This window comes from Taudactylus pleione, unplaced genomic scaffold (assembly GCF_031769625.1).
Source record: "Taudactylus pleione unplaced genomic scaffold, aTauple2 ptg000086l, whole genome shotgun sequence".
NCBI classification, from domain to species: Eukaryota; Metazoa; Chordata; class Amphibia; order Anura; family Myobatrachidae; genus Taudactylus; species Taudactylus pleione.
In genome coordinates, this window is record NW_028284488.1 from 6,235,702 (window position 1) to 6,262,102 (window position 26,401).

The 26,401-nt window shown below is 46.7% G+C and overlaps 1 protein-coding gene across 2 annotated transcripts in view; it reads left to right on the top strand.

The window, feature by feature from the left end:
• Positions 1-21,168, top strand: part of MEST (mesoderm specific transcript) — a 59,722-nt gene extending 38,554 nt beyond the window's left edge. For both annotated transcript variants that reach the window (XM_088468688.1, XM_088468687.1), the window contains 2 exons: positions 4,579-4,642; positions 18,543-21,168. In XM_088468688.1, coding sequence (XP_088324814.1) covers positions 4,579-4,642; positions 18,543-18,660 — 182 coding nt within the window. In that variant the 3' untranslated portion in view covers positions 18,661-21,168. The remainder of the gene's footprint in view (positions 1-4,578; positions 4,643-18,542) is intronic.
• Positions 21,169-26,401: the final 5,233 nt, after the last annotated feature.

The window sequence follows — 26,401 nt, forward strand, 5'->3', positions numbered from 1 at the left end:
TTTCTGGCACTTTATGTTCACCTTTCTTGTATGGTTACTTCTCTAATCAATGTAGAGATAGCTTTGGAAGGGTCTTGCAGAAATCACAGTTAACTGTTTGGTATTCCTAAGACTCTTTGTCCTGGATAAACTCACAGTAATCGCTCACACTAAATGCAGTTGTCTGTTTACCATCCAACAGCTATAGGTAAAAAACTGGTAAAACAATCTACTGCTTAATTTGAATGTAAATACCACCTTTTGGGTTAGAAAGTTGGAATGGTTCTCAGAAGTACTTTATTTTGGTAGATCTTTAGAAGGTATTCTTTTTACCATAATGACACTAACTCTCCAAACCTTCTGGAAGCAATTGCCACCAGGAACACAACCTTCATTGTTACCTATCTAATGCTGGCCATACACTCTGCAATTATCGGGACGATCCGCCCGATATCGGCGGATCGCCGCGGTAATTGCAGCGTGTATGCGGGCGACCGAGGGTTAAATATTGCTCGGTCGGGCATGCTGGATTGTCCAGCATGCCCGTCCGATGCGATATTTACCCGGGAAACTGTCGGCCGCTTTGGGCAGTGTATGCCCAGCGCGGCCGACAGACAGACATTTCCTGTGTTCCTTCCTACGGAAGGAACAGGGAAATGTCTCCTCCCCCGGGGGCAGAGCGCGGATGTCGGGCTATACACTGTGAGATTTCTCTCACAGTGTATGCCGCGGACATCTGCGGCTGGCAGCCAGCCAGATAAAATGTCTGTCGGTCTGACTGACATTTTATCTGGCAGTGTATGCCCAGCATTAGTGAGACTTCCTGTATTGGTTCAAACAGGGCATCAATCAGAGCAGTAAGCACTGAATTGATGATCTCATGGTTCCACAAAGGACCTAATAGAGGGGCAAATTCTCTTCGCTTCTTGGGAAAAAAAGAATTATCAATTCTTCTGAAACCAATTTAGTCTCCAGAAAAATACTTCATGCTGATCTTTGTACTCTCTGTGATCATAAGGCTAGACATTTACTGAAAAAAAATCAAGGATATTTCGAATGGTAGCTACATTAGTGAGTGTCTAGCCCTGCCTATTGCTGTGACACTAAAATGTGTCCCCTCCACCAACATCTAACACTTATCACCCAGCACCTACTGCTTATTAATGTTGTATTCTTTCCTATTTACTATATGAATGCATAAAGACGTCTGCCCTGTGTAACAATGTGGCTCAGCGAGGAAAAGATAATCCCCTGAACCTATAATTATGTTTCTAACTCACAAGCTCACACCACATTGCAGAGCCTCAATGTTTAACCACAGTCCAGTCTCTTAGTGAGTTTTTCCAATTGTGCAAATAGTTTCACTCAAATAAAAAACAAATAAGACTTTCTCCAGAATAAAAAAAGAGAGAGACCAGATATCGCAGTTTGCAAACTCCAAAGGTATTTACAAGAAAGCCGGGAGAGTTGTGGCTCAACCGACATAGGGAAATGGAATCTCCTGCTGCGCCTGAGTAAGCGCATATCAGCAGCCGTCGGGATGCGGCCAATAGTAAACAGGGAAGTTGGGAGAAGGAGAGGCAGCATGTTAGGTTGCTGTTGCTCCCAGACGCTATGACAGGCTGTGATGCGGTGTGGTCAGTGCGGGCAGCGTTGTGTCTTGTACTGGGAAAGTTGTCCCCTCTTTTCTCTGCAGAGTCTGCAGCTGATACGGGCACTAGAGCTGGCTGCATCTATAGCTGGGCAATGCACACACAGGGAGCCCTCCAATTCTACATGTGCAGCAGGCAGAGATGTGCTGCCCCTAGGGCATCATGCACTGGGGATGACACTGGCTGCACTGCCCTTTCTACAGCCTTAGATGTATCTGAACCTGATTTTTTTTAGGCACTGTATTTTGAGTCCTCTTTTTCTCACAGTTCTCTATATTTATTTGCATACCATGAAATTCTATTTGCTGTGAAGGAAAGAGCTAACCTTGTTTTGTTCACAAATCAGCCATCTCTTTTGTCACCTAAATGTCTTGACACTTACATTACAGTATATTCGGACCTTCCTATGACCTGAATGTCATCTAAGTATGGCCATATCGTAACCCCCAGTTTTCTTAATTCTGACACTAATATCACTAGTAGTTTTCTAAAAGTTCTATTAGAGGCAGACCGATGAATTGGAAGTGGAAAACTTCCTGTGATTAACTGGAGCATTAAAGTAAGTATCTTGAATTATATTTGTTTGTGAGAGAGTCTCCTGTGCTGATGGGCGTTAGGATAGCGTTCACAGATTCCAATCAAAAGTTTTTTGGCATAGACCTCTCTTGAGCCTTCTCAAGTTCAGAATAATGGGAACGGCTAAAGAATATCAGATCAGAAGGGAAAACCACTGGGTCTTCCCTTCTGATCTGAAGGAACTGGGGTAATTGATCTTGCGCTTTGTTCTGCAAAGGCTCTAGTTCTGTGGATTGTACAAATACATTTCTTTTAACTACCGATGAAACTGCCTTGTTTACATTTCTTACAATGTCTAAATCTCATTGGTCTTTGATTGAATGTGTCTCCATACTGCACAATTCTGCCCGCTACTGGAGTTGGGGGAGGGGACTGATCCTAACAGTAGTCAGACGGGGTGCCTTGATTTTGCTTACGCTTAATCTTGAATGCTCAAAAAGGCTGCCTAGAGGGAAATGGGACATACTGTACTCTTGCCTTCCTGGCTTATAGCTCCTTGTTGGGGAGATGTATCAACCCTTCTAAAGAGTGAAGAAGTTGCCCATAGCAACCAAACAGCTTCTATCATTTTATAGAATGTACTTGATAAATGCTAACTAGAAGCTGATTGGTTGCTATGGGCAACTTCTCCACTCTTAAGGAGATAATTGTCTGAATTTGTGACTAGATGAGAGAGGAGGAAAATACTAGGACCTTTGCCATTGTGGCAATCTGAGTACCAACCAATATAAGGGTGGGTCGCGCTTCCAATAGTGGTGGTGGAGTGGGACTTATATGTTGGGGGAAGAGGAAGGGTCAGGTAGGTGCTGCAACGTATGCAAGAGTACCAATTCTTGCTAGGTAGAAGCGCTGAAAGGAGGATAGGTATACGTGCGCTCCTGTGCAGGGGAAATGAGTGTGGTAGTGAGTGTAGGATGTGTGATGGAGGGGTCTGGGGGTGGGGGGGGGAGGGGGAGGAAAGATAGTGGAGGGGATGCGCTAATGTGTAGGTGGGTGAGCGGAATGAAGACTGACGAGTAAATTTGGATCCAACCTATTTTTATTGGGTAGACACAATGCTCCCCAAGGTGGTTCCATGGGTGGGTATCCAGTGATTTGTACTAATAGTCTTGGTGGCCCCACGGTTGGGGGGGTGGGTAGACCCTTTTAGGGGGCTCCTTTGGCGTGCGGTCCTCACTCCTGCACGTCCCCCTGCTGGACCTTTGGTCGACAGACTTGTGGCAACCGGGGGTAGGGAAGGCTGTTAGCCGGGGTGTCTAATGAAATGGCGACGTCCCGCTCTGCTGCAAGGTGGACTTACCTACCGGTAGGTGGGGAGGGGTCCACGGTGGGTAGCAGTGGTGGTTATTGTCCTGATGCCGAGCTCGGTGGTGTTCCTGGCCTCCGCGATCCTTGAAAAGGGCAATAAGCCGAAACGCGTTGGAGACCCTACCACAAGCTACACTCATACTCCCACCAGCTGCACTGCTGCACCTGTCCCCTCCTGGGACACTACGCCGATCCCACGGGATCGTGGGATCACTTGAAGCATGCGGACCTCCGCATCACCATCCAGTGACTACCACCAATCACCCTTCGTGGCTGCCCGTCCACCTGAACATCCCGCGGGATCGCGGAGGCCAGGAACACCACCGAGCTCGGCATCAGGACAATAACCACCACTGCTACCCACCGTGGACCCCTCCCCACCTACCGGTAGGTAAGTCAACCTTGCAGCAGAGCGGGACGCCGCCATTTCATTAGACACCCCGGCTAACAGCCTTCCCTACACCCCGGTTGCCACAAGTCTGTCGACCAAAGGTCCAGCAGGGGGACGTGCACGAGTATGGACCGCACGCCAAAGGAGCCCCCTAAAAGGGTCTACCCACCCCCCCAACCGTGGGGCCACCAAGACTATTAGTACAAATCACTGGATACCCACCCACGGAACCACCTTTGGGAGCATTGTGTCTACCCAATAAAAATAGGTTGGATCCAAATTTACTCGTCAGTCTTCATTCCGCTCACCCACCTACACATTAGCGCATCCCCTCCACTATCTTTCCTCCCCCCAGACCCCTCCATCACACATCCTACACTCACTACCACACTCATTTCCCCTGCACAGGAGCGCACGTATACCTATCCTCCTTTCAGATCATGTGAACTTTGTCATCTGATATTCAGGAGAATAATCAAGATACTGTACTCTTTAATTTGCAATTTTGACATTATTTGATAAATGGAAATCTAAGATATGTTAAGCTAATTTGGAAATAAATGCATTTTACTTAAACTGGGCAGCAAACCCATTAAACATGATGTTTTGCAGTATACTGAAGATGAGGTTAATTGGTATATCCATATTTTAATTTGCATTTTGTACCCATAGTGCATCTAATATATGGACCACTGGATCCTGTTAACCCCGATCCAGAGTTTTTGGATCAGTATAAGTAAGTGAAATCTATTTCTTTATGTACAGTCCTCTTGTATAACACCAGGATAAAACATGAGCCAAATCTGAGTGACATACTTTATACATTTTAGTGATACAATATCTGGTAGTAAGTGAGGGCTGCAAAGCTTTCAGAGCTAGGTTTATGTCCCACAGAAATAAAGAGTGGCTGAATGTGGCATTATTTTACAGATACACTATTCCAGACAGCAGTAGCAACTGGTACTGAAATAGACATATATGGTGAAACCAGCACCTTGAGGGAACTTGGGAAAGAAGGAAAAAAAAAACTTAAAACACTTTGGGCAGAAAGCTCTGTTCCCCTGCTCCAGGATGGTTACCAAACGCTAATATACATAGGAAAATAGGGCTTCTGTGCATGCAGCATAGTTTGCCAGGCCCTTAAAAACAAAACATAAAATACAGTGTGCTTCATTAAAGATTTGCCAACATCCTAAAAGTTCCACTGTAATAAAAAAATATATATTTTTATGATTTTTTTCAACCATTTTGTCCAGGAATATGGCAGGAACATACTTGATCAATAGATTATGGGTACCACAATTTCACTGCACGAGGAGACAACTATATATATATATATAATATATATATATATATATTGGCCCATCTGTTGTATGAAGTCAGTACTATGAGTGCTAAACTTGCGTCTTTGTTTTTGTCTATTGATCACCATTTCCCGAGCAACTGTAAAACAGCCTGATAGTACATAACTCTTTCATGTCTCCATTAGAGACTGTTTTTTTGAAAGATCTTATTACTTGATAAGGGTCGGGTATGAAATCCCGGCAGTCGGGAGGCATGCTGTCAAAATGCCGACAGCGGCATCCCAATGCTGGGAATCCCAACGGCATCCTGGCAGTAGTTATTTTAACTACAGTACATCCCCTTGATAATATGGGGACAGTATATACAGAACTATTGCTGTTTTCCCCAATATTAATTTCTAGTGTGTTTTATTGTGCATTTCAAATATTCTATTGTTACAGCAGTCAGTCTATGAGTCTCTAGTGTGCTCATAACATCTATTTCTTCTTCAGGGTCCATAGGGCTCCACAGGGAGACATTGGGGTGTATGTGGGACCTGGAGGACCGGACGCCAACGGCAAAGCTTTTTAATCCCAGGATGCTCTGTTCCTTCCCCCTATACCCGCCCACAGCCTGAGGGCAACTCAGTTTCGCTGGTGTCCGACGGGAGCTGCACCACCATTATAACGGAGCTGCATTAAGCAGCCAAAACTTTTATTTTATGATTTAATTAATTAATTTTTATTTATTTTTTTACTATAATGGGCAAACAGCACCATACTGTCCTCATGGATGTCTGTGCTGCCGCCCCATCACCTCTCCGAGGCGCCGTGACTCCAAGCCTGTGCTAGGTACTCCCGGCGAAGCTCCGAGGGGGACTAGCTAGCAGGCTCCTTGGACCCCAGACTGCAGCCCGGAATTCAGGGGACAGGTAAGGCGGAACCCCGTTCGCGGGGACCCGCATTGTTGCGCAGTCTTGCCTCAAGTCTCAGGAGACAGACCGGAGACGCTGATGTGGACACTGGTGCGTCAACGACTCCACTAGACCACCATGGCATACAAGATACTAGCGCAGGGCATATGTAAGGAGGCCAGAGGACCCGGTGGTTAATGTCAGCAAGGGGAGAAGGCACTCTCCCTGCAGCCCCTCCCCCAGTCCAGGACGCTATTCCACTGCAGATTTGGTGTTCCCTGGGCTGCTCCTCCCTCACCCTCCACCCCCCCAGAGACGCGCGGCAGCCATTTTCAGCAAGAAGGTCTCTGGGAACGCTGGGTTCTGTCTCCCTGTATACCTCTCCCAAGGGCCAGGTCATACAGCGCTGTATCCTAACCTTTTGTAGTTAATTTTAGAGCCCATTGTAAACATGTAATGTTTTTCTGCGTTTGTATGTGACTTGTGCTAATCTCTACTTTCTATACTGTACAGCTTATACCTTTCCCTTTATTCTACTATTCCCTGACATACTAAGGTATAGGGGGTTAATTGTACCTCACATTTCCCATGTACTTATGAGCGCTATCACATACTTTATAACGCTGTTGCACACTTCACTGTGCCATATTATCGAGGGTGTTCACTGCACTGTACCATACTGTGTATTTTGTTATTCGTGTGGTTATGGCTGGCAGAGGAAAGAATAACAAGCAGCCTGATGCTTCTCCTCCTACTCTGGTGTCTTGTAACTCCTGCTCTGCGGGCTTAGTCACAGAGGACCTCATTCAGGATGGTCTCTATATTAATTGTAACACAGCCCCAGGCCAATCAGCCCCGGTGTCTCTCCCTCAGGACCCACCCCGGGCTGCCTTTTCATAAATGCTGGCAAAACTTGCGGACCAAGTAGCAGTCCCTGTGGTAGCTCCCCCTATGGGATGGCCACAGCTTGTACTCCCTGCAAATCCTGTCTACCTCAGTACAGAGTTTGGCTATTACCTCTACGGTTTTTCAGCAAATGCTGTAAAAAAAAAAGCCTTTACCTACTAAACCTGCTAAACGTACTATGATATCGTCCCAATTCACACAGTTATCGGATTCTGAGTTATCTGGTGAGGCAGAAGACGCAGATCTCTCTCACTCTGACTCCGTCTCAGGAAAAGAGGAGCCACCCTCTAAACTAAATATACCTGCTCTTATGAGAGCTGTTAAAACTATTCTAAAAATAGAAGAGGATGAGCCTGCCCCTAAGAAAAAACATGCACTTTTCAAGCAACAAAAGGTTGTTTTACCAGAGTTTCCTCACTCTGAACAGCTATCTGATCACATGAGTGAAGCTTGAAATATGCCCAGCAAAAGGTATCAAATTCCAAAACGGTTCAGTTCCTTTTACCGTCTTACAGCTACTGTTTGTACTAAATGGGAAGTTCCCCCAGCAGCGGATTCTCATGTAACATGTCTGGTTAAAAATGCCACCTTACCCATTCATACTGCAACTTCCTTGAAGGAGACCACAGATAGACGTATAGAAGCTTGTCATTAATCTATATATTCTCTTACAGGAACTATTACTCATCCTGCTAGGGCTACCGCCTGGTATGCAAAAGCCATTGAGAGTTGGACAGAGGCCCTAGAAGAGACTTTTCCCCCTGATGCTTCGAGGGAACAGCTGTCCTACATATCTCACATTAGAGATGCAGCCTCCTACTTAGGTGAAGCAGCTATGGATATGGCTCTACTGACTTCAAGGATATCTGCCACTTCGATAGGGACCTGATGTATTCCTTGGCTATCTTCCTGGAAAGCAGATTCAGAATCAAAACAGGCACTAGAGTCTCTGCCTTATGCAGGAGACAACCTATTTGGTTTAGAATTGGATAAAATTGTGACTACTATGGCACCTAACAAGACAGCGTTCCTGCCTTCTGCATATAATACAAAGCCTCAGACGTCATCCTTTCGATCCTTTCGCCCTCAAGGAAAAGCCTAGGGTCAGTCTTTTCCACGACAGCAAACATCAACCTAGGTCTTCAAGCTTAGGGCCAAACAGGCCTGGGCTACTAGACGTCCACCTGCCAAGTCTGAGGACAAGCTTACACCCTGACGGGGCGGGCCTCTCCCTGGGGGCTCCCAGGGTCGGAGGCCGATGTCTTCAATTAGCCCAGGTTTGGCATCAAACCACGTCAGAGTAAGCGACTGGGTAAGTGGTGTCCCATGGATACACTCTCTCATTCTTGAGGCGACCCCTCCCAGCAGTTATTTTTCACAGGACCTCCATCAGACCCAAACAAGTCCCTGCTGCTCCAAAAAGCCATTCAGTCTTTACTGAATTCAGAAGTAATAATTCGGGTCCCCTCCTCACAACGGGGCAAGGGCTATTATTCTACCCTTTTCTTAGTTCAGAAGATCTATCCCCAACCTCCAATCTCTGAATAAGTTTATCAGGGTGCCAAGGTTTCGTATGGAAACTCTCTGTTCCATTATCCTAGTTATGGAGCCTGGGGATTTTATGGTATCTCTAGACATTAAGGATGCTTACCTACATGTACCTATAGTGACTCCTCATCAACAATATCTCCGGTTTGCTATACTACAGCAACATTACCAATGTCAGGCTCTGCCGTTTGGCCTCTCAACGGCTCCCTTGGTCTTTACCAAGATCATTGCAGTTATGGCGGCCTCTCTTTGCCGCCAAGGGATCAGACTGCTCCCATTCTTGGATGATCTCTTGCTGTTGGCCAGCTCCCCATAGACTCTTTCAACGCCATCTTCAGGTAACCATTGCCTTTCTTCAAACGCACGGTTGGCTGATTAACTGGTAAAATATTCTCTTACACCATCTCAAAGGATGGTACATTTAGGAGCCCTCCTGGACTCATGTTCAGAGAATCTTCCTGACAGCCAACAAGATTTCAGCAATCCAGCACAGACTACGCAGACTGCTCCACAAGCGCCGAGTGTCAATTCACTCAGCAATGCAGGCCTTGGGATCAATGGTGTCCACCTTCATCATGGTGGAGTTCGCCCAGTTTCACTCCAGGCCCCTACAACACCTGATCCTCTCCAGGTGGAATGGGCTACTCCATCTGCTCAAATCCCAGATGATGAGCCTCCCCCCAGAGGTTCGCCTGTCTCTAACCTGGTGTCTACAGACTTCACATTTGACCAAGGGTCGTCCCTTTTTGGATCTCGGACTGGGCTCTCCTCACCACGGACGCAAGCCTCGGAGGGTGGGGCACAGTAACTGGCCAGAACTCCTTCCAGGGCCAATGGTCCCCAGTCGAGGCAGTGTTACCAATCAATATTCTGGAACTTCAAGCCATCTACAGAGCTCTCACTCTGGCACAGAATATTCTGAAAAACAGGCCAGTATAAATTCAGTCCGACAACGACATGGCAGTGGCGTACCTCAATCACCAAGGGTGCACTCTAAGTCATTCAGCAATGACAAAAGTGTCTCACATGGGCCGAAATCAATCTCCCAGCCATCTCTGCAGTGTTCATACCGGGGATTCCTAAATTGGGAAGCAGATTTTCTCCGCTGTCACAGCGTGCATGCAAGGGAATGGTCTCTACATCCAGAAGTCTTTCAGCTTCTAGTGGACAAATGGGGTCTTCCGGAAGTGGATCTCATGGCCTCAAGACACAACAACAAATTTCCAATTTATGGAGCCAGACCACAGGACCCCGACGCGGCCTTCATAGACGCATTGTCGGTGAAATGGAACTTCCATTTGGCATATGTCTTCCCTCCAATATCCCTGCTTCCTCGAGTGCTTCGAAAGTTCAGACAGGAGGGGGGCACAGTCCTGTTCATAACTGCGGTTTGGCCCAGACGTAATTGGTACTCCGATCTTCAAAGGCTCTCCATAGACGTTCCTCTTCAACTTCCTCTACAAGTAGACCTGTTGTCTCAGGGTCCATGTCTACAGCCGGACCTAACCTGTCTGTCTTTAACGTATTGGCTCTTGAGACATCCCTCCTAATGGCTAAGGGTTTCTCCAGCTCTATAGTCCAGACCATGCTCAGAGCATGTAAACCAGCCTTAGCCAGAATTTACCACAGAATATGGCATGCTTATTTCCAATGGGGTGCTCCAAGAAACTACGACCCACAAGTCTTTAAGGTTTCTCGAATTCTTGCCTTTCTTCAGGCTGTACTGGATCTAGGCCTCCGCCTAGCATCTCAGACAAAGCAGAGACCTGCACTTTCAATCTGGTTTCAGCGCAGAATTGATACTACACCGGATGTTCACACATGCAAGGTGTTCTATGTATACAACCTCCCTTTGTTCCTCCTGTGGCTCCATGGAATTTGTCAGTAGTGCTCCAAGCACTTTAGGAACCTCCATTTGAACTCCTGGAAACAGTGGATGTCAAGTGGCACATAGCGAAGACTGTTTCTTCTGGCTATAGAATCTGCCTTTTGGGTATCGGATTTAGGGGCTTTCATGTCGCCCCGCCTTTTTAATATTTCATCAGGACAGGGCTGTTCTTCGTACATGCTCAGGTTTCCTTCCCAAGGTGGTTTCTCGCTTCCACCTGAATGAGGAAATTGTGGTTCCAGCATTTTAATTCACCAGACCTCTCGGCAGGTGAGGCCTCGTTAGACTTGGTCCGTGCTCTGAAGATCTATGTGGACCGCACTACTTCGATCAGGAAATCGGACTCCCTCTTTGTCCTATATGAATTCCACAAGAAGGGATGGCCAGCTAACAAGCAGACTCTGGCCAGATGGATTCGCATGACTATCTCACAGGCTTACACACAGACTGGCCTTCCTATGCCGGCTTCAGTATCTGCTCATTCTACTCGCTGTGAGTCCCTCGTGGACAGCCTGGCGTGGTTCTTCAGCTGAACAGCTATGCAAGGCAGCCACCTGGTCTGCTGTCCACACCTTTCTCAGGTTTTATGCCTTTGATACATTTGCCTCGCAGGATGCTTCCTTCGGGCGTAGGGTTCCCCTATGAGCTTAGGAGCGTTCTCGCCCTTGAACAACTGCTTTGGACACCCCAATATCTCCCTGTGGAGCATAAAATATGTGCAGTACTGAGTGACGCTCAACAATTCAAGAAATACATAATTCAAATAAAAGTATTTAATATTTCTACTTCAGGGTCCATAGGGTATCCACAGGATACCTTGGGGGTATAGGTGTGACGTCAGTCGCAGGGCACCAAAGAGTTAAGCTTTCAGCCTCCCAGGATGCACTAGGTCCCCCTCCTATACCCCGCCCCCGGGCCAAGGCACCTCAGTTTAGTTTGGTGCCCGGCCGGAGTCGGGTGCACCTGTTGGAGTGGGGGCTAGAAGAGCCCCTGAAGCTTTTTCTTCATGCAGCTGTGGCTGCACATCTGGATGAACAGCATGGACAGTCAGTCCTGACGTCCATGCTGTCTTCCCTACACCCCGCCGGTACCAGAACGCCGGTACTGATCCGGGGATGCTGGTGGGCATCTGGGGTCACAGCTAGCGGTGACCCCAGATGTTCCGGACCATGGCCGGATTCAAGGGGGACAGAGGTAAGCAGCGGGGTTCCGCGGTGGGTCCCCGCTGATCACATGGTCCTAAGTCCCCAGGCAGGGGGCTCCCTGGGGACTGGCTGCAGCGTGGAGCCAGGCGACCAACCTGCGCTTCCACTACCCCCTGGGACAGCGGACCGCAGCAGAGCGGTAGCGCTGCGGCGTCCCAGGGGTTAAATGCATGCCAGGGGAGCGCGCCTTCCCTGTCTCACAGCCGGCGCCTCCCCCGCTGCACACAGCCCTCTCTGCACTGTGCTGACTGGTCCTGTGTCAGCGCTCCTCCCCCAGGCCAGCTTCTCTCTGCTCCTCGGCGGCCATCTTCTCTGCAACGCATGGTGAACGCTGCTGGAAGTCTGGAAGGAAGCATCGTGGTCTGGGTCCCCCCGCATACCTCTCCTCCGCTGTGGCTCAGGTCTGTGTATGCAGCGCTGTGTCCTACCAGGCCCTGTGTCTGTGTAGTTGAGTGATCAGCGCTGTTAGTGCAGGAATTGTTATTTCTCTGCATTGTATGTGACTGTGCTAGCGCTGCCTGTAACTTTTCTTCTCTAAACTGTCAGCTTTATTACTGTCCCTGTTCTTTCTGCTAAAGCCCTTGCGGTGCGGTGCTGCAGGGTGGTCTCTCGCCTATTTAATACTTAATTGGTGAGAGAGGTCACATACATGGTGCCATCATGTCTGAAAGTGATTTTCCCCTCCGGCTACAGTGTACCACGTGCAAAGTACCGTTAGCGGAGGGGGAGGGTAGCGCGGAGGGCCTTTGCCGGCAGTGTTTGTCCATGGCGCGGCCTATTACGGTTACAGCACCGGTACAGGAGCCGCCCTGGGCTTGTTTCGCTCAGGCGTTAACAGCTTTAGTGGGCCAGTTAGCTCCGCAGCCCGCGTTTACTCCGATGGGTTTGTCCCAGCAGTCTGTGGTGTCGTCACCCATGCAGGGGTTCCCACGACAATTGGTGGTACCCCACAGTCTCCCTATTTCCCCGCTCCCGGGTTCTCAGGAGCCAGCGTGGGTTAACTCCCTGACGAGTTCTGTACAGCACTTGTCGGATGTGTTGCAAGGGGAGTCTGTGATGCGGCCTCATAAAAGGCCGGTGGCGTCTCTGTCCGCTCCTTATGAGGATGACGAAGGGACGTCTGATGATGGGGAGATTCTGGATCCTTACGATCAGGAACCTTTCCATACTAAGGACGCTGATGCTAAGTCCAAAGTATATATTCCTGGACTTATTCGGGCGGTCCGCACAGCCTTGGTGATTGAGGACGAAGTTCCCCCAGCGGCTAAATCTAAGTATGCCTTTTTCAAAGATGTGAAGGGCGATGCCACAGTCTTTCCTCTTTCGGGTCAGTTGGTGGACCATTTAGAGGAGGCGTGGAAACAACCTGGCAAAAGATACCAGCCGCAGAGACGCCTGGCGGTGGCTTATCCGTTCGCGGATAATTATTTTGCTAAGTGTGAATCCCCTCCACAGGTGGATTCTCACGTGACCCGTCTTGTCCGTAGTGCCACATTGCCGATGCCATCCATGTCCTCCCTTAAGGATGCTACGGACCGCAAGGTAGAAATCTGCCTGAAGTCTGCTTATTCCCTTGCAGGGGGGGCAGCACGGCCGGCTATGGCCATTTGCTGGGTTGCCAGAGCGATGGAGCGCTGGGCGGATTCATTAGAGGCTTCTTTTGAATCCGACTGTCCGGCCGAACAGGCGGAGTTGATTGGCAATCTCCGTGATTCGGCCACCTACATCAACGAGGCGGCTCTAGACATTAGTACTCTGGTGTCTAGAATTTCTTCAGCAGCGGTAGCTGCTCGTCGCACCTTGTGGCTGCGATCCTGGAAGGCGGACGCAGATCCAAGAAAGGTCTGGAAGCGTTGCCGTTTACCGGAGAAGTTCTCTTCGGTCCGGATCTGGATAAGATTGTGGCCACGCTGGCGGCAGCCAAATCTGCTTGTCTCCCGTCGGCCGCTGCTCCTTCTGGTTCTGGACCATCGTCCTTTCGGTCATCTAGGGCCCAGGGCAGGCCCAAACCACAGTCGTTTCCTCGACAGGCTGGCCCTAAGAAATCGGTCAAGCCCCGGAAACAGGCATGGAGTACCAGACGTCCGGCCCCCAAGCCAGATGACAAGCCTGCGGCCTGACGGTCCGGGTCTCCCCTTGGGGGATCCCAGGGTGGGAGGCCGCCTGCTGCAGTTCTCCCGGTGTTGGTCGTTCACTACGACAGACACTTGGGTTCTGGAGGTGGTCTCTCACGGGTACGCCCTCTCCTTCCGGCACAGACCCCCGGCTCGATTCTTCACCACGGGTCTACCATCAGACCGGAACAAGGCTACGGAGCTGCGGAAGGTATTGCACACTATGCTCCAGGCTGGAGTTATAGTGCCTGTTCCATTCTCCCAGAGGGGCCAGGGTTTCTATTCAAATCTTTTTTTGGTACAGAAACCCAATGGGTCATATCGTCCGATTCTCAACCTCAAAGCACTCAACAAGTCTTTGCGGGTCCCGAAGTTTCGGATGGAGACCCTACGGTCCATCATTCTGGCGCTGGAACCTGGGGACTACATGGTGTCATTGAACTTACAGGACGCTATGGCGGTCATGGCGGCTTCTCTGCGGCTGCAAGGAGTCCGCATGTTGCCGTACTTGGACGACCTGTTATTGGTGGCAGGATCTCCAGAGCTCCTGTTACACCACTTGGACCTGACCATTGCACTGCTGCAATGGCACGGCTGGCTAATCAACTGGCAGAAGTCCACTCTAATCCCGTCTCGGAGGATTCTGCATCTTGGAGCCTTATTGGACTCGGGACAGCAAAGGATCTTCGTGACGGAGGACAAGATCTCTGCTTTACAGTCAAGGGTGCGCAGTTGTCTGCACAGCCGCCGGGTGTCCTTACACTCGGCGATGAGGTTACTGGGCTCCATGGTGTCGGTGTTCGACATGGTGGAATACGCCCAGTTTCACTCCAGACCTCTGCAGCACCTGATCCTGTCCAAGTGGAACGGGCTGCCTCAGTCTCTGAAGTTCCAGACGATTGTGCTCACCCCGGAGGTTCGCCTGTCCCTTGCGTGGTGGTTAAAGACGACCCACCTCAACAAGGGACGTCCGTTCTGGGTTCCAAATTGGGTCCTGTTGACAACGGACGCCAGTCTTCGGGGCTGGGGAGCAGTTTCGGGTCCACACTTGTTCCAGGGCAGGTGGACACCGACAGAAGCGGAGCTTCCAATAAATATCTTGGAACTCCGTGCGGTCTTCAATGCTCTCCTGCAGGCACAGCGGTTTCTCCAGGGTCACCCGGTGCAGGTCCAGTCGGACAATGCTACCACCGTGGCCTACATAAACAGGCAAGGAGGAACTCGCAGTCGGGCGGCTCTCGTAGAGGTCTCTCGGATCCTGGTTTGGGCGGAGCGCAATCTTCCGGCCATATCAGCGGTCTTCATCCCGGGAGTGCTAAATTGGGAGGCAGACTTTCTAAGTCGCCAGGACGTTCATCCAGGGGAATGGTCCCTGCACCCGGACGTTTTTCAACTACTGGTGGACAGGTGGGGTCTTCCAGAAATCGACCTCATGGCGTCCCGGCACAACAACAAGTTGCCGGTGTACGGGTCTCGCACAAGAGACGAAGGGGCGTCTCTGGTGGATGCTCTGTCCGTCCGGTGGACGTTCAGGTTCGCATACCTGTTCCCTCCGGTCTCCCTTCTTCCACGGGTAATCCGGAAATTCAAACAGGAAGGAGGGACGCTCCTGTTGATAGCTCCCGCGTGGCCCAGACGGCACTGGTTCTCAGACCTTCAGGGTCTGTCCGTGGACAGTCCTCTGCGGTTGCCGCTACGACCGGACCTTCTGTCTCAGGGTCCTTGTCTTCACCCGGACCTGACTCGGCTGTCTTTGGCGGCGTGGCTGTTGAGACGGCCATGCTGAGGTCCTGGGGGTTTTCCAGCTCTGTGGTGCGTACCATGTTACGAGCTCGGAAACCGTCTTCCGCGAGGATATACCATCGCGTGTGGCATATGTTCTTCCAGTGGTGTCGACCGAGAGGTTATGCACCGCGGGAGTTTCGTCTGTCTCGGATTCTCGCCTTCCTGCAAGCGGGACTAGATCATGGGCTTCGCCTTGCTTCTTTGAAGGTACAGGTTTCGGCCCTATCTGTCTGGTTTCACCGTAGGATTGCTACAATCCCGGATGTGCGCACCTTTATGCAAGGTGTTCTCCGTATTCAGCCGCCCTTTGTTCCACCTGTGGCGCCTTGGGATTTGGCTGTGGTCCTGAGGGCTCTCCAAGGACCGCCGTTTGAACCACTGGGCTCAGTGGATATTAAATGGCTAACAGCTAAGACTGTTTTCCTTCTGGCCGTTGCTTCAGCCAGACGTGTTTCTGAGTTAGGGGCTCTTTCTTGTAGACCCCCTTTCTTGGTTTTTCATGGGAACAGGGCAGTGCTCCGCACTCGGCCCAAGTTTCTTCCCAAAGTTGTTTCCCAGTTTCATGTTAACGAGGAAATAGTTGTTCCGGCCTTTAACTCACCGGGTCTTTCCGTGGGTGAGGCCTCTTTGGATGTTGTGCGGGCCTTAAGGACTTATGTTGACCGCACTTCTTTGTTTAGGAAGTCGGACGCTTTGTTGTCCTCTATGGCTTCTGTAAAAAGGGTTGGCCTGCTTCAAAGCAAACTTTGGCAGCCTGGATCCGTATGGCTATTTCTGAAGCTTATCTTCATGAAGGCCTACCGGTCCCTCCTTCTCTGAAGGCTCATTCCACTAGGTCTGTGGGTCCTTCGTGGGCAGCTCGACGTGGTGCCTCGGCAGTTCAGATCTGCAAGGCTGCTACGTGGTCTTCTGTCCATACCTTCGTGAGGTATTACTGGTTTGACACCTTCGCCTCTCAGGATGCTTCCTTCGGGCGGCGGATTCTCCTTTCTGCACAGGAGCGTCCCCACCCTTAAAGGATACTGCTTTGGGACATCCCCAAGGTATCCTGTGGATACCCTATGGACCCTGAAGTAGAAAATATGAGATATGGTAAGAACTTACCCTTGTTATCTCTATTTCTACGAAGTCCATAGGGTTCCACAGGACTCCCGCCCTGTCGCACCTGTGCTGCAGATGGGCTTTGCTCTGGTCACGGGTTTTCCGTCTCCCTCTGGTGAGAATGTGATTCTTGTATGTGTCCAGATCTTTGTTCTCTCTCTTCCGTCTCCTCCTCCGGCCTATGGCTTGGTAACTAACTGAGGTGCCTTGGCCCGGGGGCGGGGTATAGGAGGGGGACCTAGTGCATCCTGGGAGGCTGAAAGCTTAACTCTTTGGTGCCCTGCGACTGACGTCACACCTATACCCCCAAGGTATCCTGTGGAACCCTATGGACTTCGTAGAAATAGAGATAACAAGGGTAAGTTCTTACCATATCTCATATTATATATATATATATATATCCACAATATAAATAACTCCCGGGAGTATATGTGATAGATAAAATGAAATGACCATACACACATCAAAATACAAATAAATACATAAATATAAGAGGCAATCAAATCCTTAACAAATGCAAAGGGTTGCACTGCTAGCAATAGTTGTAATGATACTTTGTAAAGGAGCTCAAGATAAACAAAGTAACAAGCTCACTAAAATCAGTCCAGGAGCACAGATCTGAAAGGCCAGCCTTTACTTATGCTGGCCATACACGCTACAGTTATCTGGGCGATCCGCCTGATATCGGCGGATCGCCCCGATAATTGTAGCGTGTGAGGGGGCGACCGAGGGTTAAATACTGCTCGGTCGGGAATGCCGGATTGTCCAGCATGCCCGTCCGATGCGATATTTCCCGGTAAACTGTTGGCCGCATCGGGCTGTGTATGCCCAGCCGCGGCCGACAGACAGACATTTCCTGTGTCCCTTCCTACGGAAGGAACGGGGAAATGTCTCCTCCCCTGGGGGCGGAGCGCGGATGTCGGGCTGATACACTGTGAGAGAAATCTCACAGTGTATGCCGGCGACATCTGCGGCTGGCAGGCTGCCAGATAGAATGTCTGTCGGTCTGACAGGCATTTTATCTGGCTGTGTATGCCCAGCATTAGTGTTCCATAAGTGCTGAACACGCTTTAAAAGACACAGTGTTGCTAGTGTTAATACACTCTAATAATTCTCTGGACTCTCATCTGCTTGATTAAATGCTGAGATAATATACTCACAGATGTGGGATAAATGGATATCCAATGTACCACTTAATCACTGTCCTTGGTTGCCAAGATGTGGAGTGTGTTAGCCGGCGGCGAGCGGAGCTTCTCCAGGTAACTCGCGCTGCCGAAAAAGTATCACTGGAGAGATATGAACTCATACCCAGTTGTTTGAGCAGATAAACGTGCCGCTCCAATGGTTGTCTGTATCAGCGGGCAACAGACCCGCTGTATTACCGATGGCGGCAGATCAAAACTCCAACAAGTATTCACGCTGTGTAGGGGACTGTATATCTCCCTGTGGAGCCCTATGAACCCTGAAGAAGAAAATGAGAGTTATGGTAAAACTTACCTTCGTTAACTCTCATTCTTTGAAGTGAATAGGGTCCACAGGGCACCCGCCCTGACACTTTTAACTTCTGTGGGTTTCTTTTCTTGGTCGCTTGTTTCTTTCTCTGTGTGAGAGTGTGATTGTTCATTGTACTAGTCTACCTTCTCTCCTATCCTGCTCCTGCCTTGGGTTTGTGAACAAAACTGAAGTGCCCTCAGGCTGCGGGGTATAGGGGGAAGGACCGGAGCATCCTGGGATTGAAAAGCTTTGCTGTTGTTGTCCGGTTCTCCAGGTCCCACCTACACCCCATTGTCTCCCTGTGAACCCTATGGACTTCGAAGAAAGAGTTATCGAAGGTAAAATTGACCATAACTCTCAATATAATTCAGTGTCTCACTGTGTCCTTCTGTCTACAGGAAACTGATTCCAAAGTCAACTTTCACTGTTCTGGATGATCACATCAGTCACTACCCCCAACTGGAGGATCCCACTGGTTTCCTGAATGCCTATCTAAACTTTATCAATTCATTCTGACATACAGAAAAATAACTTTTTTCTTTTTCATTTTGGCAGCTTGATTGACATTGATCTTCAGATGATATACGGTGGAGCTGTGTTGATTTTTGTTTTTTTAAGAAAAGCAAAAAAGCAATAATAAGTTTACATGTGTTTTTTTTTACCCTGGAGCATTCAGTTCTTTAATCAGCATATCTGCATCCAAATTCCAGCAGTAACCACAACAAAATATCTCAGGGTTGGCTGTTTGTCATTTTGTTTCTTCTGCAGGTCCTATCAGCAAAAAGTAATAATATAAGCGCACCTTGTGTTTTTGAGCGGCTTCCGTGCTTCTTCTTATAAATAGGAAGTAGGAAATGTCTAATATCAGGAAAGCGCTTTGTGTAAAAATTGTGAGTTGTGTAAAGATTACAGTGGTATGTAAGTGTTATGATGGGAACTGAGGACCTCATTCAGAGTCGGTCGTTGCGGCCGCTTGGTCGTACGCCACCAATGTTCGCTAAACTGCAAATGCGTAAAATTCGCAATGCGCGTGCGCAAACTAGCTATTACGATCAGAAATTGCTCTCTCCTTGAACACAGCCAGGTCGTTAGTTTGAGTGACAGGATGAGACGTTTGTGGGTGGTAACAGGGGAAGATGTTTGTGAACGGGGGAGTGGAGATCTGAACGCAGGCGTGCCTGACTATGCAAACGGCGTTTTATGGGAGTGCATAATTAACTAAGTAGTGTCATGGCACATGTGACATGGGAGGTTTTTACACTGACTAGATTGTAGTGCTTAAGAGAGGGTATGGTCAACCTTAAGCTCTACGAGCAGCTCCGATGGTTCCAGATGGTCTTGATTAATCCTTATATGTCCGGAGATGATGTGTAATGCGAACCAGAAGGGGGCATATCTTTAGTCTTACGGCCGCATCCTCCCCTCGCTCGTCCAGCTAACGATCCCATCTTGAAGCGCTCGCAAGTTGCGCCGTTATTTGCATATCCAGCCCTTTTTACCTTACGACCATGCGGCCGCAACGACCAACTCTGAATGAGGTCCTGAATGTGGTAATCACAATAATGACTCAAATATGTATGTATCAATAGTATATGGAAATTTAAACCTTGACCACTTAGAATATACAGAAAAAGGACAAATAATCAAAGACAAACAAATTAATAATGTAAATAAAATAAAACAAAACCAAATAAAAATAATAATAAAAATAAGACAAAATAAGGAAAAAGAAATAAAAATATATATATATTTTTTAAATCAATAAAATAAGGAGTAGCAACAGTATGTGTAAAAAATGTATAAAATATAGTAACAATTCAGAAATGTTTAAACTCTTTTGCGGGTAGTTGGGTGCCCGCTGCTGTGGTGCAATGCTGCGGGTAACTTTCCCTATTTTACCCTGATCCTCGTTGCATGTGTTAAACTTGGAGTTGTTAGGCTGGCCCTCATCCCAACGTCAGTGGTTGTTAAACTCTCTTGCCGACGTTGGTGTTCTGTAATAGACGGACAGTATAGCACTGTATTCCGTGGGTTGCAGCAGGCTCCAGATTAACTTTTTTTTCTCCGTCATAACACTTACATACCACTGTAATCTTTACACAACTCACAGAATTTTTACAGGAAGCGCTTCCCTGATATTAAACAGGTCCTATCAGCCACTGTATTGTTTATTTTCGTTTTCCATACTACATGTTTGCTTTTTGATCAAGTATGTACAATGGAATATTCAGATTTTTTTTCCCTTGTATGTTAATCTCTGTCAGAGGACAGCATAATGCAGGTTTCTAATCCAATCAGTGTTTTTTTTTTAAATCATTGTTTCTTAATTGGGAGATGATTAGGAACAGTATGTAGGTTAGGTACTAGCACAGTATGAAGCAGGTGTCATAGCCTCTTTCTATTGTAGGAAATGACTTTTAAATACTGTGTCTGCACAATTCAGTAAAATGAAGGGCTGCAGTTTTAAGAAGACCTTAGGCTGCCATTTTCTACATAATAAAAATTGTATTTTAATAGAAACTGAAATGACATGTATTTTATTTTCCAATAACTCCCGAATTTAAAATGTTCAGATATGAACCACAAAGTAAAATACATTGTTCAGTGTTAAAATGACTTTCCAATAATCTGGGCAACTGTGATACAGCATATACATATTCTGTACTACAGAAGTGGAAGCTGTGGCTACTACTGCTGTAGTACAGTGTCCTGGTGGCATTTCATACTGGCGCTGACATCACTGGCTCGGCACTTACACGTGACTCAACCAATCCACATACTGTATGTCCACAAAGCAAGTCAGCTGAGAAGCCAGGCACTGTTTGTATGGGCTGAGAAGTACTTCTCTCCTGATATGGCAGCCTGCTGCACTTGAGCGAGAGAGAGCAGGATGGACATGAACCAGTTATTTCATGTACATCATTCAGCTGAGTTTGGTAGCACATGTCAATCAATGGCTAAACTGGTTTAAACACAAACTGTTTTATACCTCAGTGAATTTTTCAGGGTACAGAGTTTTTTTTTACTATTATTAACATTAATAAGTGGGCTTTTACCTTAATTAATGCACTTACTTAGTGCAACTAAAAAGGCTCCTATGTGTCTGTTAATACCAAGCTTGCTTTATTACAGTGTTTGTTCCCGAGTGTTCAACACTAAGGTATATGCTAGCGCTAGATATGTATTGTATATATGTACTGTAAATGTTAGTAATAATTCTCACAAAAATGCAAGATGGACAGGGAACGTTAAGAGTGATGAAGCAATGCCACATCCTTCAGTAGGTGGTGAAACAGTGGTTAGAACATGGGATTCATATACATGGGAATGAGTTTCTCATCCCATACATATTATGTCCTTTAAACCTAGGGTTCCTTTGCCATAGCTCCGCCTCTGACACTACAGTTTGGGCTCATAAGACCTCTTCTCTTCTGGACTTCTGTCTAGCAGATAAGTAAAATCATTTTTTTTCCTGTATCCTATTTCCAGATATATGGCTGATAAGACTATTACTGTTTTAAGCAACTGTGGGCTATTTAGTTAAAATATAACACTCCCCAAAACAATTTGTTAAGAATTAGGTGAGATCAGTCAAATCTGATCATATCTTTAATAAAACAAAAACCCTAACTTACATGTTCTACCATGATGATGTCACTAACACTGTGCGCAGGAAATCCTCTCTCCTGCTCAGGGGTGTGTCTTTAGACCTTAGACCCGGGAATTGAGAGAAATAACATATAAAGCTAAATATAAAGATGGGGGTCAGTAAATAAATGGGGAAAAGAAATAAAACTATTCTTCTGCCTTGCCCTTAGGAATCAGCAATTTCAGTTTTCTGTTCGCAGTGTCTGCACAAAGGTAAAAGAAAAAATATTGCAGGTCACCTTTACTGACAAGGACAATTGTGCAGTATTTTCCCTGTTAGGAGGCCATGTCAGGAATTAGACACAAAGCATGATGAGGCTGTCCTAGCAGAGTTACCTTCAGCAGATGTTTCTGTGGTACGAGAGAATGTTCAAGTGATCTGGAAGATAATATTGTCACACCTGTCTGTTTACCAAGCCATATAGACCAGAAGTACCATTGTCTCCAAAATAAAGACCCTAGACCAGGGGTTCCCAACCACGGTCCTCAAGGCACACTAACAGTCCAGATTTTGAGGATAGCCATACTGGAGCACAGGTGAATTAATTAGTACCTCAGTTATTTTGATTTAACCATCTGTGCTCAAGCCTGGATATCACCAAAACCAGGACTGTTAGTGTGCCTTGAGGACAGAGGTTGGGAATCACTGCCCTAGACCTAATTTCACATTTATACAACGACAGAGTCTAGGTTTGAAGCTTACTGCCCTAGTGGATTAATGCCATGGTGATACTAGGGCATTGTAGACTGGGTTATCTTTTTTTTCCCATACCACCCTTCTCCATAGGGTACTCAGAAAACAAAAGTAAGGAGTTGATTCTAGTGTTCATGCATTGGCCTGGTGAGTGGATCTTCGGTCGGAGCTGGCAGTTCATATGTAGAAACATTGCTTTCATCCATACTTAGGGCCTGATTCTGAATTGGACATGGCTGCGTCTCCTACTGCAGCTGTGTCTTTATGCTAATACTGTGGCCGATTCTGCGCATACTGAGATACCCTCTTGCAGCAGTGCTGGCCTTCGCACGCACCATCTAAACGTGCACCAGCCCTATGGCGAATGCAATTTCTCCATCTGAACATGGCACCCTCTGTCATCACTACTGGGTTTTTAGCGACAAGCTACCCCCATGTTACCTTCCTAGAATACCCACTAAAATCCCCAGCTCTTGGGTCCAAAATCGTTCTGCGTCTCCCTGCGGTAACCATCGGGACACGTGACTCAGATGCATGCATAGTCTTACTACATTGGCCAACTGCGTGCATCCAGCACTCCATCCACATCTGAATCAGGCCCCAATGTCTCCATGTTACACCAAAATCTCACAGACAATGGAACAAACAGCAATGCTTTTGAAGCACTAATGCCGCATATCCACTAGGCAATTAAAATTAGTGATTGAATGATAACGACATCGTAATCGTTTACAAATCGGGCATTAAAATGTCGAAAACGACCAGCGATGCTCGCTCCCGCTAGTAGTTTTCAAAATCAGTCATCGCCTGAACATATCGGTCAGTCAATCTGCCGATGATGGAGGGTGCCTGCACTGAACGTCATATCGTTCAGTGTAGGCACTACAGGGGCTGAGGAACGACTGTTCGATTACAATGTTGTAATCGTACTGTCATTCCACTATCTGCTAGTCGATATGCAGCTTAACTGTGCAGGGTGGAGATGTTAATTCAGGCAATGCTATACTCCAGACAATTGATTTAATCTGTGCTGTATGATAGGGTTTGGAATTTCCAGAGGTCATTCAGTTGTTTTTAGTAATTTCTGTTTTGTTTTTGTCTTTTTTTAGTCCTCCAAGATTTGTTGGACATAGATCTGATTGTTGAAGGGCCAGGTATCAGCTCTATCAATCTTTTTTCCAAGAGACTCTTTACCCTATAGGAGAGCTTATAAACTTCATATCAATAAATTGCACATACTGTATTTCCCCTCCTTTGCCATGTAATTCTTTGTGGGATTTCAAGAAATGATTTATCCCATAGCTGTGAGATGTCCCCAGTCTAGTTACCCCCACCTTCATTTTGTGAAAATGATAAATGACTTGCAATGAATGACAATAATCATGTAACAAGCCATATGTTTTTAAACAGATTTCCATTGAATAAAAAAAATAAATAGAAATGTACAAGAGCTAGATTTTAATCATATCTGTAAAATACAACAAAAGCAGTGTAAGAAATTAATTGTAATTGTACAGTATTTTTTGATCAGATGTGGCTCTTGAAATTTTTGCAATTGAGCACAAACCAATATAAAACAGGCAGTACCCGTCCCCCTTCTCTTTAGAATAATAACCAGCACATGGCTACAGCTTGGGCTGGTTATACCAGAGACGGGGGCAACTAGTGCAGGTTCTCCCCCTCAACAGCAGGCTATCCCAGAAGGACTGGACGTACTCTACCACAGGGATCAGCCAGCATTGGTGTCCCCCCCCCCCCATCCTAATGTTAAAACCATCCACAGAACTGAGCAGAATTCCCTTGGGCAATCTGGTCTGCAAAAACAGCAGCAGAATTGATGGTGAAAATTTTCAAATTTGGACAATACCTTAAAAAACTTTTTATACATGGCCTGATTTACAGTTAATGTAAACCTAAACTAAAGACTTTTTTGAAATTACATCAGTTATCAGTATGATGCATTTTCCCTCATACAGTATGCATGCCAATGTAGCACAGAATTATGTTCGCTCATTATGAATGACACTAAAAAGACAGATTTTGTAGAAAACTAACATTAATAACCAAAATAAAAAAAAAACAAAGAATAATCTAACAAATGAAGAAAGAAAAAAGGCTGAACCATGCAGCCAATAAGGTCTTTGCATCATGAGTATTTAGTGTCACAGGGGTATATTTACTAAAGTGTGTGTTTTCAGAAGTGGAGATGTTGCCCATAACAACCAATCAGATTCTACCTATCATTTATCTGGCACCTTCTAGAAGATAATAGTTGGGCGGGATGTAATAGAGATAGAGTCTGCCGGAGGTGTGGGATGCAGACTGATCTCGATCGTTTTTTTAAAGTTGCAGTCATTTACAAGGCAAAGCCGAACTAATTTGCCTTGTAAATGACTGCAACTTTAAAAAAACGATCGAGATCAGTCTGCATCCTGCACCTCCGGCAGACTCTATCTCTATTACATCCCGCCCCTAGAATCTGATTGGTTGCTATGGGCAACAACTACAGTCTAAAAACCTGCACTTTAGTAAATATACGCCACGATGTACAGCAATACATATAACACGGAATAAGTGTAGGATTCTAGTAGCACTTTTTGTTCAGTATCTGTTTTATAAAGAATCTTTAAATGGTCATTATTTTTATTTTTTTTTTGCTTATAAGATGGTGGGGTCCTCTTCGGACCATGTTGGCATCTACGAATATGGAAAATAACAGACCATTAACAACTTGCTCCTTACGGAGCCCTGATATGAATGAATAACCAGCGGCTTCTCACTTCTATTTATACAGTGGTCAGACCATTGGGAATCCCTACTGTAATTCAGTGACCATCCCCCTGCTGGGTTACCTGTACTGCAAACTGTGCTTTTTATGAAGATTTCAATCCATATTTATGCTATATAAAATGATACATTTCTCTTAAATGTAACTAACATCAGATTAGACTACACCGAACATCAGATTTATGTATGAAAATATTTGCATATTAACACGAAATATATATTTATGGATTATATGCATCTGAAACATGGAAATATGTATATTATGCAGTTATGTTTTGATTTTTCAATAATTTTATATTACCAATACACAATAGTCACATGTTTTTAGATAAAACCCTAATGTATAACTGAGGATCACTAATCACAGATAATATTGAATATCACCTCAACAAAACAATGAGGTTATTTCTCTAACATACCATCTGGGGGATAACTGGTGTAGGAGGCTGTTCTAGAAGCAGTCAGACAAGTGCAGACTAATTTCTCTGTGGGATTTAGTAAAACGAGGCAGTTGGCACTTCCTGTTTCTCAATAAAAAAGACTAAGCCAACACCTGGTCCGGTGCCGGTCGCCCCACACCGGAATATGCTTGAGTGGTGGTGCAGCGGATCAAACGCGCGATGGTCTGTTTTGTAGCCAGTCAACCACGTTTCTGCAGGGAATCCATACGATGGTTTTGTCCAAGTAGATCCCCAGGGCCCGGACGACATCCAACAGAGCCAGATCGTCCTGGTCTCGGGAAGTCGCCAACAGAGGAAATACTGGAAAGACAATTTCTTGGTTCAAGTGGAAAGCTGAAACATCCTTCACGGAGAACTGACCTATCACCATGGAATAAGATATGGAGGCCTGCAAGACTGAGCATCCAACTTGGAAACCTGCTGAATGGCCATAAAGAAAACCAATTTCCAAGTAACAAATTTAAGGTCCACTGAATTTAACCTGTTTGACAGCCGAGAGATCCAGGTTAAGATACATGTACCCTGTCGAACTTGCAACACATCTTGTAAAAAGGTCCGAACCTCAAAAAGAAGGGCCAGACCCCACTGGAATACATAGCTGAAATATGCACTTTCAGAGATAGAAGCCTTAAACCAGCCTCCAAACCTCCCTGATCAAAGGACAAAA